Source organism: Lepus europaeus, chromosome 1, assembly GCF_033115175.1.
Source record: "Lepus europaeus isolate LE1 chromosome 1, mLepTim1.pri, whole genome shotgun sequence".
NCBI classification, from domain to species: domain Eukaryota; kingdom Metazoa; phylum Chordata; class Mammalia; order Lagomorpha; family Leporidae; genus Lepus; species Lepus europaeus.
Genome location: NC_084827.1, coordinates 48,285 through 65,139, shown reverse-complemented (window position 1 = coordinate 65,139; position 16,855 = coordinate 48,285). Strand labels below are relative to the sequence as shown.

Genomic DNA, 16,855 nt, shown 5'->3' with positions numbered 1-16,855 from the left:
CTGAAGAAAGGCAGAGGGTTTATTTGGAAGCCCGTAAAAACGTGCCGGGAAACGAAGGGCGACCCACGCAGCTTCCAAATGAGATAGATGAGGCTTTCCCCTTGACTAGGCCCGACTGGGACTTTAACACCGTGGCGGGAAGGGAAAGACTCAGACTCTACTGCCAGATTCTCCTGACCGGTTTGAGGGGAGTGGGGAGGTGCCCCACGAATCTGGCAAAGGTTAGGGCCATTGTGCAGGGAAGCGAGGAAACCCCAGCAGGATTTTTAGAAAGACTGATGGAAGGGTACAGGATGTACACCCCCTTTGACCCTCTGGCCCCGGACCGGCAAGCCAAGGTCATCATGTCCTTTATTGGACAGTCGGCACCCTGACATCCGGGTGCACCTTCAGAGGCTGGAGGGGCTTCAGGGGTATACATTGCCTGATTTAGTAAAGGAAGCAGAAAAGATTTTCAACAAACGAGAAATGCCCGAGGAAAGGGAAGACAGGCTAAGGCGGGAGCAGGATCAAAAGGAAAAATGGAGGGAAAAGCGTAGAGGAAAGGAACTGACTAGGATCCTGGCCACCGCAGTTTCCAAAGCAGAGCAAGGGAGGACCAGGTCAGGAAGGGACCCGGGAGACCGGCAAAGGCCCCGTCTTGACTGAGAACAATGCGCGCTGGGCAAAAGAGTGTCCAAAGAAACAAGCTCGTCCGAGATCCGTTCCTGTACTATCTCTGGAGAATGAAGACTAGGAAGGGGATCAGGTGGTGCACGACTGCCATCAAGTCCTTGCTGAAATCCACGGGACTCGAGCCGACCTGACCGACATTCCCCTGCCAAATGCGGACCATACCTGGTATACCGATGGGAGCAGCTTCCTGCAAGACCCGAGAGAAGAGCCGGGGCAGCGGTGGTGGACAGCCGAACAAGGTCAATAGTCTGGGCTTCTGCTCTGCCCCCCGGAACCTCCGCTCAGTGGGCAGAGCTGATCGCTCTGACCCAAGCACTCCGCGCAGCCAAGGGAAAGCGGGTGAACATCTACATGGACAGCAGAAACGCTTTTGCCACTGCCCATATCCATGGGGAAATCTATAGGTGAAGGGGGCTCCTGACCTCCATGGGAAAGGACATTAAAAACAAACAGAAAATTTTAAACCTCCTAGAGGCCCTGCACCTGCCGTGAGAACTTAATATCATCCACTTCTTGGGGCATCAGAAAGGAGGGGGTCCCGTGGAGGAGGGCAATCGGCTCGCAGACAAAGTGGCTAAAGAGGCAGCCTTGACTAGCCAACTATTGGCTGTAAAGGACTCTCCTAATGCAAGATGAACAAGGGTATTTCATCATTGGACTGGACACTCTCCTTCGACAAATTATTGAGGCCTGTGTGCCCTGTGCTAAAGTAAACCCCAAGCACCTCAAACTCCCAGAGGGGGCTAGGATCAAAGGGGCATGACCTGGCGTAAACTGGGAGGTAGATTTTACAGAGATTTGCCCCGGCAGGTATGGAGTTAAATATCTTCTAGTATTTATAGACACCTTCTCAGGATGGACAGAAGCCTTCCCGACCAAGAAAGAAACTGCGCTAATAGTAGTCAAGAAAATCCTAAAAGAAATATTCCCCCGATTTGGACTACCAAAGGTACTGGGGTCAGACAACAGGCCAGCTTTCGTCTCCTGGGTAAGTCAGATGGTGGCATAGGTGTTGAAAATAAAGTAAAAGTTGCATTGTGTTTATAGGGTAAGTCAGATGGTGGTACAGGTGTTGGGAATAGAGTAAAAGTTACATTGTGCTTATAGACCACAGAGCTCGGGTTAGGTAAAAAAAAATAATAATAATAAATAAAACTATTAAGGAAACTTTAACAAAACTGGTCATGGAGACGGGCACTAGGGACTGAGTCGAATTGTTGCCTATGGCGCTGTTCCGGGTTTGAAACACCCCCTCAGCCTTTGGCTTGACGCCCTATGAGATCCTGTATGGGGGGCCCCCACGCATTGCCGATCTGTTGGGTCCCAGCATTGATTCCTATGCTACCTCCCCTGGCTTGCAGACGCGGCTGTGCACTTTGCAACTAGTCCAGGAGTATGTCTGGAAGCCACTAGCAGCAGTCTATCAGCCCCAAAACATGGGAACTCCACACACCTTCCAGATCGGGGACCAGGTCTATGTGAGGAGACATCAGGTGAAAAGCCTTGAACCTCGCTGGAAAGGACCCTTCACCGTACTTTTAACAACTCCCACAGCAGTCAACCCATAGCTGCCTGGGTGCACGCCGCACACGTCAAGAGGGCAACTCCAGAGTCCCCAACGGAGGATCAGACCCCGACACAACCGGAAACGTGGAAATTGCAACGCACACAAAATCCCTTAAAGATAAGACTTTTTAAAACTGTGTAATACTTAAGACAACTGTAATAGTTTAATTAGGACCTGTTTTGCTGTTATTGGAGAGCCTTTACCCTTCCCTTCAATACCATCCCCTGGCTAAAGTTCATTCCAGAGGGAATGCAGATTTGGATGTCAATACCATGGATATCCTTACCAGCACCCACAAGCTACTTAATCTCTCTGCCCCAGGCATTTCAGGAAACTGTTGGCTCTGCTTACGCTAGGGACCTCCCCTCCCTCTTGCTATTTTCCTGCCGCTTAATGACACCCTTGGGTTTAACAGCTCTGTTAATTGCCCTCCCATACAGCCTTTTCCTGTTCCAATGAAAAATATTACTTGCCTTTATAAGCCTCCTAAAAATGACCACTTTACCGGCAAATTGGACTGGTAGCTGTGTGTATGCTATACTTCTGCCCAATGTAGACATTATTAGTGGAGATACCCCTGTCTCGATTCCTTCCTTCGATTATATTGAAGGAAGACAAAAACAAGCTGTACAATTCATTCCTATATTGGCTACGTTGGGAATTCCCACAGCTATGGTTACAGGATCCACAGGACTAGGAGTTGCAGTCCAAAACTATAAAGATTTGTCCCAACAACTTATTAATGATGTACAATCCCTATCCTCCACCCTTCAGGACCTCCAAGATCAAATTGATTCCCTAGCAGAAGTGGTCTTACAAAACTGTAGGGGCTTAGACTTGCTTGCCACTGAACAAGGAGGTATTTGTTTGGCTTTGCAGGAGAAGTGCTGTTTTTATGCTAACAAGTCTGGCATTGTCCGAGATAAAATAAAAACTCTCCAAAGACGATCTGGAGCGTCGCCGACGTGCCATGGCTAAAAACCCCCTGTGGACAGGATTCAATGGACTGCTTCCTTACTTGCTGCCACTTCTAGGCCCCATTGCTGGTTTGCTTGTTACACTATCTTTGGGTCCTTGTATTTTTAATAAGCGGATGCAGTTTGTTCGTGAACGCCTTTCAACCATTCAGGCTCTGAGCGCTAAAACCGCGGAATCTAGCCTGTAAATTTTAGGATTAAAATTTGCACAAAAACAAAAAGGGGGGAATGAAGGACTTGTACTTGTGAAAATTTACCTGCTGAAAAACAAGGAAGTTTCAAGAAAGGTCAGTTAGAAAGTTTCAAGAAAGGTCAGTTTCTGGGAAACTGCAACTTAGCAGATAACAGGGAATACAAGTTTGGAAACCCCCCTTGTGCAATGGTTAAGATAAGTAAAACTGATGTGTACTGAGATAAGTAAAACTGCTGTATACTAAGATAAGTGAAATTACTGTAAACAAAAACCCCATTCCCCTTTGTATTCACTTGCTTAAGATAATTTTGTGGTTTCTGCCTTTAAATACTGCCTGTAACCCTCGTCCAGTACCTCACTCTCTCAGGAGGGAGAGGTCCGTTTTGCGCAAAACGTAAATAAACCGCCTCTTGTGTTTGCATCGCCGGTGTCCGGAGTCTGAATTTCTGGGTCCCCAGGGTGCTACCAAGGACCCCGCCAGCTTTGGGTCCTTCAGATAGAGTTTGTTGATCGCACTAATTCCCCCACTGGTCGGGAAGCTACAGGACTGAAATTCTACCATGTTTAGTTGATTTCTTTACAAGGCATGACCCAAAATGGTAACTGGCTAACAGAAAAAATCTGCAGAGTATGAATATATCAAAAATTTATATATGTACTTTAATATGTATGCATGTTTTAATGAAATATATTTTAATTATTTAGTATTACTGATGTCATATAATCATTGTACTTTTAAAACATCATGATGAGTTGTTATCAATAAATATAAAATATGCCTAAGGCTCTTGGCTTTTCCTGGAACAATTCTGGATTTGATCTTCTGATTTCTGCCATTGAAGCCCCAATCTCAGTCACAGTAAATGTGATCCCTGCATCACACATAATTTCAGGTATCTGATACACAAGGGGCTTCACAAGGTTTGTAGACAAATGGCATGAAAAGATAACTCATTCCCATGGACTTCCTGAGGCTCCCTGCTATCATTACTATCACCATCAGCTGTGTTTCAGCTTCCTTTAAGTCACTGGATCCTGAGATAAATCACATTCCCTATTATTTTTCTAAAGTTGTGGTTTTCTAGCATACTTCAACCTCATGATGTAGAAAATATTAAACTAGAAAATTCATTTCTTTTTTTCCTTCTTTCATTTTCATGTTAATTAATTTGAACAGATTCAATATGATTTGTAGATAATATAATGATATTCCCCTCCTCCCTCCCTTCTTCCCTCTGGCCCTCCTTCTTTCTACCTTTCTTTTTTCCTTTTAAGTTTTTGAGATAACATATTTTAAATTTACATTAGAGTAAGAAGACTTAAAACTTTACCGAATAAGGGGTTTAATAAGTAAAGAGCAAAAAGACCCAGTTTAGTGGGAATATAGACAATGGCTATAGAAAATAATTGGATGTATAAAAGATGATTTCACCTATACAAAGTTTTTTTTTTGTTCAATTAGTCATTCATAATTTCTTTCAATGAAATACAACCAATTACAATGTAATATCTAAATATTTCCCATGTGGTTATACGATAATAATCAAGTTCACTTAGACTTTAAGCCATTTGCTCTCAACAGTTTCTGCATGGGAACAATTTTATGCAGATTGCAATGCAAATAATTGCACATTACATTTTTTTGTACTTTACTCATTACCACAGATTAGGGAAAATATGATATTTGTCTTTTGGGACTAGCTTATTTCACTAAATATAATTATTTCCCATTGCATCCTTTTTGCTGTGAAAAAATATTTAATTCATTTTTATGGCTGAGTAATATTCCATACTGTATATGTACCACATTTTCTTAATCTGGTCATCGGTTGATGGGCATCTGGGTTGATTCTGTATGTTAACTATTGTGAATTGATCTGAAATAAGTATGGGGGCACAGATAACTCTTTCATCTGCTGATTTCATTTCCTTTTGGTAAATACCCAGGAATGGGATGCCTAGGTCCCATGGTAGATCTATTTTCAGTTTTCTAAGGAATTTCTATCCGTGTCCTTTATCAGTTGCAGTGTTTGCCATTGTTTTTTTCCCCATCCTGTGGTTTGCCTCTTGACTTTATTAAGGATTTCCTTTGTAGTGTAGAAGCTTCTTAGCTTGATGTAATTTCATTAGTCTATTTTTACATTGATTGCTCATGCTTCTTGGGTCTTTTCCAAGAAATGTTTGCCTATGCCAATCTCTTGTATAGTTCCCCCAATGTTCTCCTCTGGTAATTTGATGGTATCAGGTCACAGATTTAGATCTGTGAAACATTTTGAGTTGATTTTTTTCATTAGGTATAAGGTAGAGGTCTTGTTTCATATTTCTGAATGCATAGATCCAATGTTTTTTAAGATTTATTTTACTTGAAAGTCAGAGTTACAGAGAGGCAGAGGCAGACAGAGAGAGAGAGAGAGAGAGAGAGATGCCTTCCATCGCTAGGTCACTACCCAAATTGCTGCAATGGCTGGGGCTGGGCCAATCCAAAGCTAGGAGCCAGGAGCTTCTTCTGTGTCTCCTACATAGGTGCAGGGTCCCAAGGGCTTGGGCCATCCTCTGCTGCTTTCCCAGGCCATAGCAGAGAGCTGGATTGGAAGTAGAGCAGCCAGGACAGCAGCACCATATGGGTGCTGACCCATATGGGATGCCGGCACTGCAGGTGGTGTCTTCACCCATATAGATAAAATTTTCCCAGCAGCATTTGTTGAAGAGACTGTCATATCTCCAGGGATTGATTTTATCCCTTTTGTCAAAGATTAATTGGTTGCAGATGTGTGGATGAATTTCTAGGGATTTTATTCTGTTACATTTTATATATGTCTGTATTTGTGCCAGAAGTAGGTTGTTCCGATAACTGCCCCATAGTATGTCTTGAAATCTGATATTGTGATGTCTCTGCGTTTGTTTTTGTTGTTTCAGATTACTTTAGCTAATCAGGATCTCTTGGCACTTTAACTGCTATGCCAAACAGTGGGTTGGTATGTAAGCTCTTTAACTTTGTTCATCATAAATCTTATGTTGTCTATTCTAGATTTGGAAAATTTGTCAATACCTTTTCTGGGAAGTTGGTTGGGATTCCACAGAATCTATAGATAAAATTTGAAAGAATTGTCATGAAATAATAATGAGTACACTGCTCCTGAACAAGAAATGCCCATTACAATGTCTTCCAAAGTCTCTCAACTGCGTTCAAAGGTTTCTGAGTGTACAGATTGTGTGAGGTTTATTCTTAAGGACCCCAATGTTGGGGTGCTAGTGTGAGTGCTGTTGTTTATTTCAAATTCCAGCCTGTCCTCTGGTGCTGCCACACAGGAAATCACTGACTTTTGTCCGTTGCTTATCTACTTTGCTTCTTGCTATCTCCCTCTGTTTTGGTCTGTGATCTGCTGCTGTAACTGAATACCTGAGGCTGGTAATTTATAAAGAGAAACTTCTGGAGGCTGGGAGGCCCAAGGTACAGGGGTGACGTCCGGGGACTCTGCAGCGTCCGAGGCTGCCCGGGCCAGGGGGCCAGCGAGGGGCTCTGCCTCGCGACCTGAGCCACCCCGACGCCCTCAGGAGGCGCCCCTCTGCGCACCTTCACACGGCTTTGGGGACTACGTTTCCAACACAGGGACCCCGGGGCGGCACACTGCAGCCATGGCCCTGGCATCCCCATCAAGGCTCGCAACGCAGGTCCGTTCCAGTGTGAATGTCCGGGCTCGCCGGGAGGGGGCGCACTTTCCCGTGGCCGTGCCGCACCCTGCCTGCTGTGCGGGCCTGTGGCCGGCAGGGGGCGTGCGGGGCCGCTGCTGGGCGTGGTCGGGGACGCTGGGGGCCACTTTGTCTTCTCGCTGCGGGGAGACTGCCCCGGCCTTCGGACGGCCTGAGGAAAGGTGAGGCGGCAGCGGGTCTGTGCTGTCCTTGGGGCGCCGGCCCGGTCCTGGGGTCTCCTCACAGGCGGAGTCGTCGTGCCCACCCCGACCCTGACGAGTGGTGTCCGAGGGGCTGAGGCGCTGCGACGCTCCCCTGCCGCCCCTGCCAAGCGCCGGTGCAGGCCCGGTGCTGGCCCCGGCCTGGGAGACCCGGATGCGGCTCCCGGTGCTGGCCCTGGCTTGGGAGACCCGGATGCGGCTCCCAGGCTCTGGCCTCGACCTGGGGAGACCCGGATGCGGTTCCTGGGCCCTGACCCTGGCCTGGGAGACCCAGGATGCAGCTCCTGGGCTCTGGCCTCGACCTGGGGAGACCCGGATGTAGCTCCTGGGCTCTGGCCTCGACCTGGGGAGACCCGGATGTAGCTCCTGGGCCCTGGCCTCGACCTGGGGAGACCCGGATGTAGCTCCTGGCTCTGGCTTCAGCCTGGCCGGCGCTGGCCGTTGAGGGCATCTGGGGAGTGAAGCAGCGGATGGAAGATCTCTCTCTCTCTGTCGCTCTTTCTTTCAAATAAACAAATAAATCCTTAGGGGTGCAAAACCCCGAGGAAAAGTCGCTATGTAAGACTTGTTTATGCCCAAACGAGCTTCGCGAGTCCTGTGAGGTCGCCGCGCGGCTGGAGCGGCTCCTGCTGGTGCCAGGGCCGTGTCTGGTCAGCCTGCCAGGGACAGGCCTCCCCTGTGTCCGCCTTCGGGCTTACGCCGTGAAGTGCCCTGCAGAAAGCCGCCGCCTTTTGTTTTCTGTGCCTTGACTTTTGAAAGGCAAACTACTGAAGAGCCAAAGTGACTCCATTGTAAAACAATAAAGCAGCCTCCATTTCCCATAGCAGACCCGGGTCCTTGTAAAAGCAGGCATTCAGGCATTCGGAGATGTCAAAGCTTACCAGGGACAGCTAGCTTGGTAGACCAAGGACAGCACAGTAGAGATTGCTAAACAAAGTAACTCCCTGTGCCCAGAGCTTCGGTGCTGTATGTAACTCTTTTTTCCTGCTGATGTAGCCCTTTTTTCCTTTAAAAACTCTCCCAAAGACTGGGGCCTCACTCCTTCCTCCGCTGTGCCGGTTGGTTGGATGGGGTCCCTGTCGCGGCTTGTACTCCTGAATAAACCTTGCTTTTACAGTTCGGTGTGATAAACTCTCTGGGGGTCTCTGCGGGGCTCTAACGATCTGGGCACAACACTAATTTCTGGAAGGCCACTGCACTCCTAGCCAGGAATCACTGTGGTCCTGGGGTCTCTGCCCACGGGCAGCTCCAAGCATCATTCCAAGCTTTTCTATGCTAGTTGTTTTCTTTCTTTTTTTCAAAAACAATCTTTTCTTTTCTTTTTTTTTTTTTTTGAAAGGCAGAGTTACAGAGAAGGAAGAGGCAGTGAGAGAAAGAGAGGTCTTCCATCACTGGTTCACTCCCCAAATGGCCGCAATGGCCATGGCTGTGCCAGACCAAAGGCAGGATCCAGGAGCTTCTTCAGGTCTCCCACGTGGGTGCAGGGCCCCAAGGACTTGAACCGCCCTACTCCACTTTCCCAGAGAACTAGCAGGGCTCTGGATTTGAAGTGGAGCTGCTGGGACACAAATCCAGCACCCACATGGAATGCCACATGGCATGGTCAGACCTGGCCTAATCTGAAGCCAGAAGCCAGGAGCTTCTTCCTGGTCTCCCATGTGGGTGAGGGGCCCAAGGACTTGGACCATCTTCCACTGCTTTCTCAGCCACAATAGCAAGGAGCTGGATTGGAAGTGGAGCAGCCGGGCGGCTTTACCTGCCACACCACAGTGCCAGCCCCATCAACAATATCTTAAAATCCATGTATTAGCTTATCTTGGTTTTCATTGAGAGAATTGTTGTAGTTAACACTTTCTCATGACAGTATTAAATGAGTTAGTTAATAAGATGTCTTTGCCAGGACCCAATTGTCATGGTGTTTTTAAATATATATACCTTCCAAATTTGGATGATATTGTTCCAAGGAAAATTTTTTAATCAGTTTTCTTTTTTTAAAGATTTTTAAAATTTATATGAGAGGTAGAGTTACAGTCAGAGAGAGGGAAAGACAGAGAGAAAGGTCTTCCCTCCACTGGTTCACTCCCCAAAATGTCCACAATGGCCGGAGTTGGGCCGATCCAAAGCCAGGAGCCAGGAGGTTCTTCTGGGCCTCCCACACAGGTGCAGGGGCCCAAGGACCCTGGTCATCTTCCACTGCCTTCCCAGGCCACAGCATAGAGCTGGATCAGAAGTGGAGCAGCCAGTACAGGAACCATATGGGATGCTGGCACTGTAGGCGGCCACTTTACCTGCTGCACCATGGTGCTGGCCCCTATTAATAATTTTCTAAGGTTTATTCATTTTTCTTAATTTTCACCAGAGTCAATAAAACTAGCTTCAATTTTTATGACAGTGTAGTTAAGGTGAATGCACTTTATGATATGGCACATCGGCTCATGATGGGCTATATAATCTAGTGTAGAAAGAGCATTTTGATTTATTTGCATTTCAAGTCTAACATGTTCTGTGAGCATTAATTGTTAATTTTCTATTTTATTATACAAAATAAAGCACAGATAATTTTTGGAAAAACATTTATTTGAGAGAGAAAGAGAAAAGAAGTTTCTCATCTGCTGATTGACTCCCCAGATGCCTGCAGCTACTGGAACTGGGATGAGCCAAACACAGGAGGTGGGAACTTGATCCAGGTCTCCCATGTAGGTTGCAGGAACCCAATAAGTTGAGCCATCAGTTTCCTCCCAGGGTGCACATTAGGAGGAAGTTGGAGTAAGGAGCCAGAGTCAGGTGCTGAACCCAAGGGCTCTGATAAGGGATGTGGGCGTCTTAACCACCAGGTCAAATGCCTTCCCTGCAGATCCTTTTTTTTTTTTTTTTTTTGGACAGGCAGAGTTAGTGAGAGAGAGAAAGACAGAGAGAAAGGTCTTCCTTCTGTTGGTTCACCCCCCAAATGGCTGCAACGGCCAGCGCGCTGCACTGATCCGAAGCCAGGAGCCAGATACTTCCTCCTGGTCTTCCATGTGGGTGCAGAGCCCAAGCACCTGGGCCATCATCCTCCACTGCCTTCCCGGGCCACAGCAGAGAGGTGGACTGGAAGAGGAGCAACCACGACAGAATCCGGCACTCTGACCAGGACTAGAACCCAATGTGTTGGCGCCACAGGTGGAGGATTAGCCTAGTGAGCCGTGGCGCCAGCCATGCAGATCCTTTTTTAACATTAGTATCACAATTAACTGTGGTGACCATGTAATTACAGGTTCAGCTTGGACTTCCAAAAGCTCTTTATGATCTCTAAATGTACATTCCACCCCTCATAAAGTATAATAACATCTAAACCACATAGTATGTGCTATCCTTTCTGTTTCTCTAGTTTGATCACTTTCTGCAATGCATAATTGAGGAAACTGATTTTGAAGGTTCTTTTATAATCTTCTGTTTTAGAAAGCAATATAGAACAATGGGCGGCGCGGTCGCCCCGGCGGTGGGCCCGAGCTGAGGCTGGTGCTTCGCGGCCGACTGTCCGCAGCATGAACGGGGCCGGCACCCCCCGCACGCCGGCGGGGCTGGGGCTGTGAGGGCCGCCGTTCCGGACTGAGTTGCCGCCTCTGGCCGGGCGCGCCGCCGGGTCCCATGGAGCTGGAGGGGCAGTGGTGGCGAGGACAGCTGGCTGCGGATATTCACCAAGCGCTTCGGTACAAGGAGCTCAAGTTGCCCTCCTACAAGGGCCAGTCCCCTCAACTGAGTCTCAGACGGTATTTTGCTGACTTGATTGCCATTGTAAGCAATCGCTTCACACTCTGCCCTTCTGCCCGACACCTTGCTGTCTATTTGCTGGACCTGTTTATGGATCGCTATGACGTCTCTATCCAGCAGCTACATCTAGTTGCTCTTTCCTGTCTACTTCTAGCAAGTAAATTTGAAGAAAAAGAAGATAGTGTGCCTAAGCTAGAACAGCTCAACAGCCTGGGTTGTATGACTAACATGAATCTAGCATTAACAAAACAAAATCTGCTACATATGGAACTATTACTATTAGAAACCTTTCAGTGGAACCTCTGCCTTCCAACAGCTGCTCATTTCATCGAGTATTATCTTTCCGAAGCAGTACACGAAACAGATCTTCATGATGGCTGGCCAATGATTTGCTTGGAAAAAACTAAACTTTACATGGCCAAATATGCAGATTACTTCCTAGAAGTATCTTTGCAAGATTATGCCTTTCTAAATTATGCACCTTCTTTAGTAGCTGCTGCGTGTGTGGCTTCTTCAAGGATCATACTTCGTCTTTCTCCAACATGGCCTACACGACTGCATCGTCTTACTGCTTACTCCTGGGATTTCTTAGTGCAGTGTATTGAGCGGCTGTTGATTGCTCACGATAATGGTGTGAAAGAAGCAAACAAACAGAGAGGACAGGCAGGACCTCAGTCAGCACAGCTAAGTGTGTTCCAAACAGCCTCCCAGCCCACACGGCCAGGTCACTTTCAGCAACCCCAGTATCTCCACCAGACACATCAGACCTCTCTGCAGTATCGCCATCCTGTATCAGAACAACCAAGCTGTCAGCAGATTGTGTCTACCACACACGCCTCATCTTACACATTACAGACGTGTCCTGCTGGCTTCCAAACTAGTGTTCATGGCCTTGGGCATGTGCAGACCGGCGTTGGGATGTCACTGGCAATACCAGTAGAAGTTAAGCCTTGTCTGACTGTTTCTTATAACCGGAGTTATCAGATAAATGAACATTACCCTTGTATTACTCCATGCTTTGAGAGGTGATTATGTGCAAAGTTAGTAACTGGCGCAGGCTATTTTGTGTCTTGAAGCTCTAGGGCAAGCTTTTTGTAAACATTTGTTGAAGGAAAGGGATCCCAGTGACACCAGAACTCTTCAGGTACCAGCACCAGTGAATATCCCTTTCAGTGCACCCTGAACACCTGGGAGGACCGAGCAAACACTGCAGCAGTTTAACACAGTGTGTCAAATCCTGTTACAACAAATGCCTGCACAACAGAAATGTTCAAGCCCTGGCTGATGGTCCAAATATTTCAAAAATATCCAATATGACAGAAAATCTGGACAGATTATAATGTACTCTTCTGAGATTTCACCTGTGGTGGGCTCTGGGCCTAAAGTTGGTTTATATGTCAAAGATTAATGTTTATCTGTGGACTTGCCAAACACTCTTATGAAGGAAAGTTACAGTATTAATTTTTGAAGGTGTCTTTTTTTCTTTATTATTCTACAGTTTTGAGTTTTGAAGTTGATCTACAAATGAATTTTTGACTAAGTTTAAAGTCACTGAACTGTTACACTGTACCAACCTGTGGAGTAAAAGAAAACGATTTTTTAGGTGATTCTATAGAATGTCCTATAAATGTAAAGGTATCTGGATTTATGTGCTAACATTAAGGGTAGAGTAGATCTCTTTAAAATCATGGTCATAATTTTTTGTTTTTTGTTTTTCCCTAAGCGATCAACCTCAAATCTTTAGAATGAAAACACATTTAACTCAGGGAATTGGTACTACTTGGAAACACTTAACTGTAATGCAACATGCTTTGGAAATGTTATCATATGAACTACCGTTATAACAGATTAAAATACTATTAAGCTGTGTTTTCAAATGAGAACATAATATTGTGGCACAGAATGGATGAAGCAGTGATTCCTATGATTCATAATACATATATATTTTGCATTTCTTGGTGCAATTAATGATTTACACTCAGATTTGATATTACTCTAAAGGAAAAGTTTTTCAAGGGAAGGCCTATCTGTAAAAATATCATTACTATAATAAAGCTCCATAGGCTGAGTTTGAAGTGCAGTATGGCCAGCAAGGTTCTCAGGTTGTGCTACAGCAGCACTTTGTTATGTGAAATACAGGTTTCATAAGCAGCCCTTGAATCCAGCTAGTCAGTCTGAACAGGCAGGGGTACTGATTACAAAATTTCAGTACCTGCTTTCACTGGATTATCCCCACAACTGCCCTGGGACATTTCACTGTACTGGTAGTGAGTGAAAACAACATAGTAGTCATGATAGCAAGGGCAGTTTGCCTATAAAGCATTTTGGAGGAATAAACTTAAAAAGAAAATCATAGTAATAACTGAAACTATACATTGTGCTCTTATCTGTGGGACAAAAGATTTGGTGGAGGGAAGCTTTCTGGTTTAAAAATTAGTAAGGTTAAAAAAAAAAGAAAAAAAAAAGAAAGCAATATAATGACACATTGAATCATTGTGGCCACACATTCTATTCTTCGAATATTTTTCTCAAGGACCTATTACTACTGATAAAAGGTATGAATGGAAAGAAAATATTAGAATAAGTGATCTAGTCACAATGAATCAATTTGTCATTGATACCTTTCTTTTTATGAAGTTATATTTTTGAAACTGTGCAGGGGCTGGCATAGGGGATAAAGCCACCACCTGTGACACCAGCATCCCATATGGATGCTGATTCTTGTCCTGGCTGCTCCACTTCCAATCTGGCTCCCTGCTGATGTGACTGGGAAAGCAGGGGAGGATGGTCCATGTCCTTGGGCCCCTGCTACGCTTGTGGGAAACCTGGAGGAAGTCTCTGGCTCCTGGCTGTGGCGTGGCCCAGTGCTAGCCATTGTGACCATCTGGGGAGTAAGCCAGCAGATGGAAGATCTCTTTCTCTCTCTCTCTCTCTCTCTCTGTAGCTTCCACTTTCAAATAAACATTTAAAAAATATGCAATCATGAATTGAAATTGAATATCTAAATTGTAATTTTTTTTGCTTATTTCTAAGATGACCAACATTTTAGGGGGCAAATCAGGAGCATAACCACAGCATAAAAATATAATAAATAGGTTCAGACATATGTATTACAACTTTAACATACAACATGTAAAAGAGGCATTTATCTGAAATTATACATTAGTCATTATTTAATTTGGTGTCATAAATGCTGTTATTAAAATTCAGACTTCTTGAGGGGGGCAAGGTTGTGATTCAGCGGGTTAAGCCACTGCCTGTGATGCCGGCTTCCCATATTGGAGTACCATACTGGAGTATCCTGCAGCTCTGCTTCTGATCCAGCCTCCTGCTAATGCACCTGGATAGGCAGCTGAAGATGGCCCACGTACTTGGGCCCCTGCCATCCATGTGAGAGACCAGGATGGAGTTCCCTGCTCTTGACTTTGGGCACTGGACGCTGGGGAGAGAATCAGAAGATGAAGACGTCTTACTATCTCTGTCTCTCCCTCTCTGTCACTCTGCCTTTCATATAAATAGGAATTTTTTTTTAAAAAATGACTTTTTAACAGCATCAATTGCTAGTATGAATAATTAAACAAGTATTATATATAGCAAAGTTTTTAAATAGTTTTGTAGAATGTTTTACATTTACTCAAAAATTGCTCTAAAATGCCGAGATTTTCCATATAACCTCTACTTTCTTCTCAGATTAACATCTTATAGCATTTATCACAACAAAAAATTTTTATATGCAATAATGTACTACAGTCTGTAATTTTTTAAAGATTTATTTATTTATTTATTCAAAAGGCAAAGTAACAGGCTGCGGCAGACACACACACACACACACACAAGGAGGGCGGGAGGGAGGTGTCTTCCATCCCCTGGTTCAATCCCCAAATGGCCGCAATGGCCAGAATTGGGACCAATCCATAACCAGGAGCCAGGAGCTTCTTCCAGGTCTCCCATGTGTGTGCAAGGGCCTAAGGACTTGGGTCATCTTCTGCTGCATTCCCAGGCCATAGCAGAGAGCTGGATCAGAAGAGGAGCAGCCAGGAATTGAACCAGTGCCCAGATGGGATTCTGGCACTGAGGCAATAGCTTTACCTGCTGTGCTACAGTGCTGGCCCCACAGTCTGTAATTTCTTTGGCTTCTCTTATTTATACTTTTTTCAGTGCGAGAGTTCACCCGAAGTTCCCCATGACATGCAGTTGTCAGGTTTCCCTAGGCTCCTCCTGACTTTCTGAAGTCTTGCCAGTATCAAGGAGGACCTGCCTGGTAATTTGTAGAATGTTCTCCACTGAGGGGCTAGCACTGTGGCACTGTGAGCTAAGCCCCTGCCTGTGATGCTGGCATCCCATATGTGCTTGGGGAAGCAGTGGGAGATGGTGCAGCACCCATGTGGGAGACCTGGAAGAAGCTCCTGACTTCAAATCAGTGCAGCTCTGTCTGCTGTAGCCATTTAGGGAATAAGCCAGCTGATGGGAGACCTCTCTCTCTGTCTTTCCCTCTCTTTGTCTGTAATCTGTCTCTCAAATAAATAAATAAATAAATGTTAAAAACTTATGTCTAGCAGCTGACTATGCTGATTGCATCCTGACTCTCATAACTGACGATACAAGGAAATACTTGTGAATTCTACATTTGCACACCTAACTGCAGATATTTCCCTGTGGAACTGTCTATATGTTAATCTGAATGATACTGATGTCTTCTGTCAGTGGACTCTTCCAGTGTGACAGGGACTGTTCCAGCCTTCCTCACTTGCTCATCTATAACTTCTCCCTCCAACATTGAGAAGCCTGGTTCTTACCATCTACCATTTATTTAACTCATTAGTCTGTTATGAACATTGAATTCATTGTTCTTCCAGATTGTAGGTTGTGACATAACATGAAATATGTACACACACACACAGAGACACATACACATGAAGGTACTTCAAAAAGTTCATAAAAAGTAGAGTTCAGGGGCCAGCTCTGTGGCATCTGCCTGTGGTGCTAGCATCCCATAAGGGTGCCAGTTTGAGTCCTGGCTGCTCCACTTCCAATCCAGTTCCCTGCTAATGGTCTGGGAATGCTGCACCCACCAACAGACCCATAGGAAGCTCCTAGCTTGTGGCTTCAGAATGGCCCAGCTCTGGCTTTGTAGCCATTTGGGGAGTGAGCCAGTGGACGGAAGGCCTCTCTCTGTCTGTCCTTCTCTCTAATTCTGCCTTGCAAATAAAATAAATAAAGCTAAGTTTATTTTTTAAAAAGATTTATGTATTTGAAGGCAGAATGACAGAGAGGTTGGGAGGGAGGGAGGGGGGGAAAGAGGCAGACAGAAAAACAGTGGCCTCTTATCTGAGGTCTTATCAGAGACCCCACACAGCCACAACTGCCAGGTCTGGTCCAGGCTGAAGCTAGAAGCCAAGAACTCCATCTGAGTCTCCCACATGGGTGGTAGGGACCCAAGTACTTGGGCCATCTTCTGCTGCCTCCCCAGGAGCATTAGCATGGAACTGGATCAGAAGTGGAGGAGCCAGGACATAAACCCATGCTCCTGTATGGGATGCTGGCATCTCAGGTGGTGGTTTAACCTGCTGCACCACAATGCCAGCTCTGGTAAGTTTGAAATCCAGGAGCCAGCATTGTGGTGTAGTGGGTTGAGCTGCCACCTGTGATGCCAGCATCCCATGTGGGCATGGGTTCAAGACTGACTACTGTACTTCAGATCCAGCTCCCTGCTAGTGCACTTGGGAAGGCAACGGAAGATGGCCCACATGTTTGGGATCCTGCACCCATGTGGGAGACCTGG

At 45.7% G+C, this 16,855-nt stretch overlaps 1 protein-coding gene across 1 annotated transcript; it reads left to right on the top strand.

Annotated features, from left to right (window-relative positions):
* Positions 1-10,909: 10,909 nt before the first annotated feature.
* On the top strand, positions 10,910-12,587 carry LOC133763884 (cyclin-J-like). Its single transcript, XM_062197593.1, has one exon. The coding sequence runs from the start codon at positions 10,951-10,953 to the stop codon at positions 12,100-12,102; it is 1,152 nt and encodes a 383-aa protein (XP_062053577.1). The 5' UTR covers positions 10,910-10,950; the 3' UTR covers positions 12,103-12,587.
* The last annotated feature ends 4,268 nt before the right edge of the window (positions 12,588-16,855 follow it).

What these genes read in the sequence shown, in the direction of transcription:
- LOC133763884 (XM_062197593.1), top strand. Translation starts at nt 10,951, where the DNA reads ATGGAGCTGGAGGGGCAGTGGTGGCGAGGACAGCTGGCTGCGGATATT.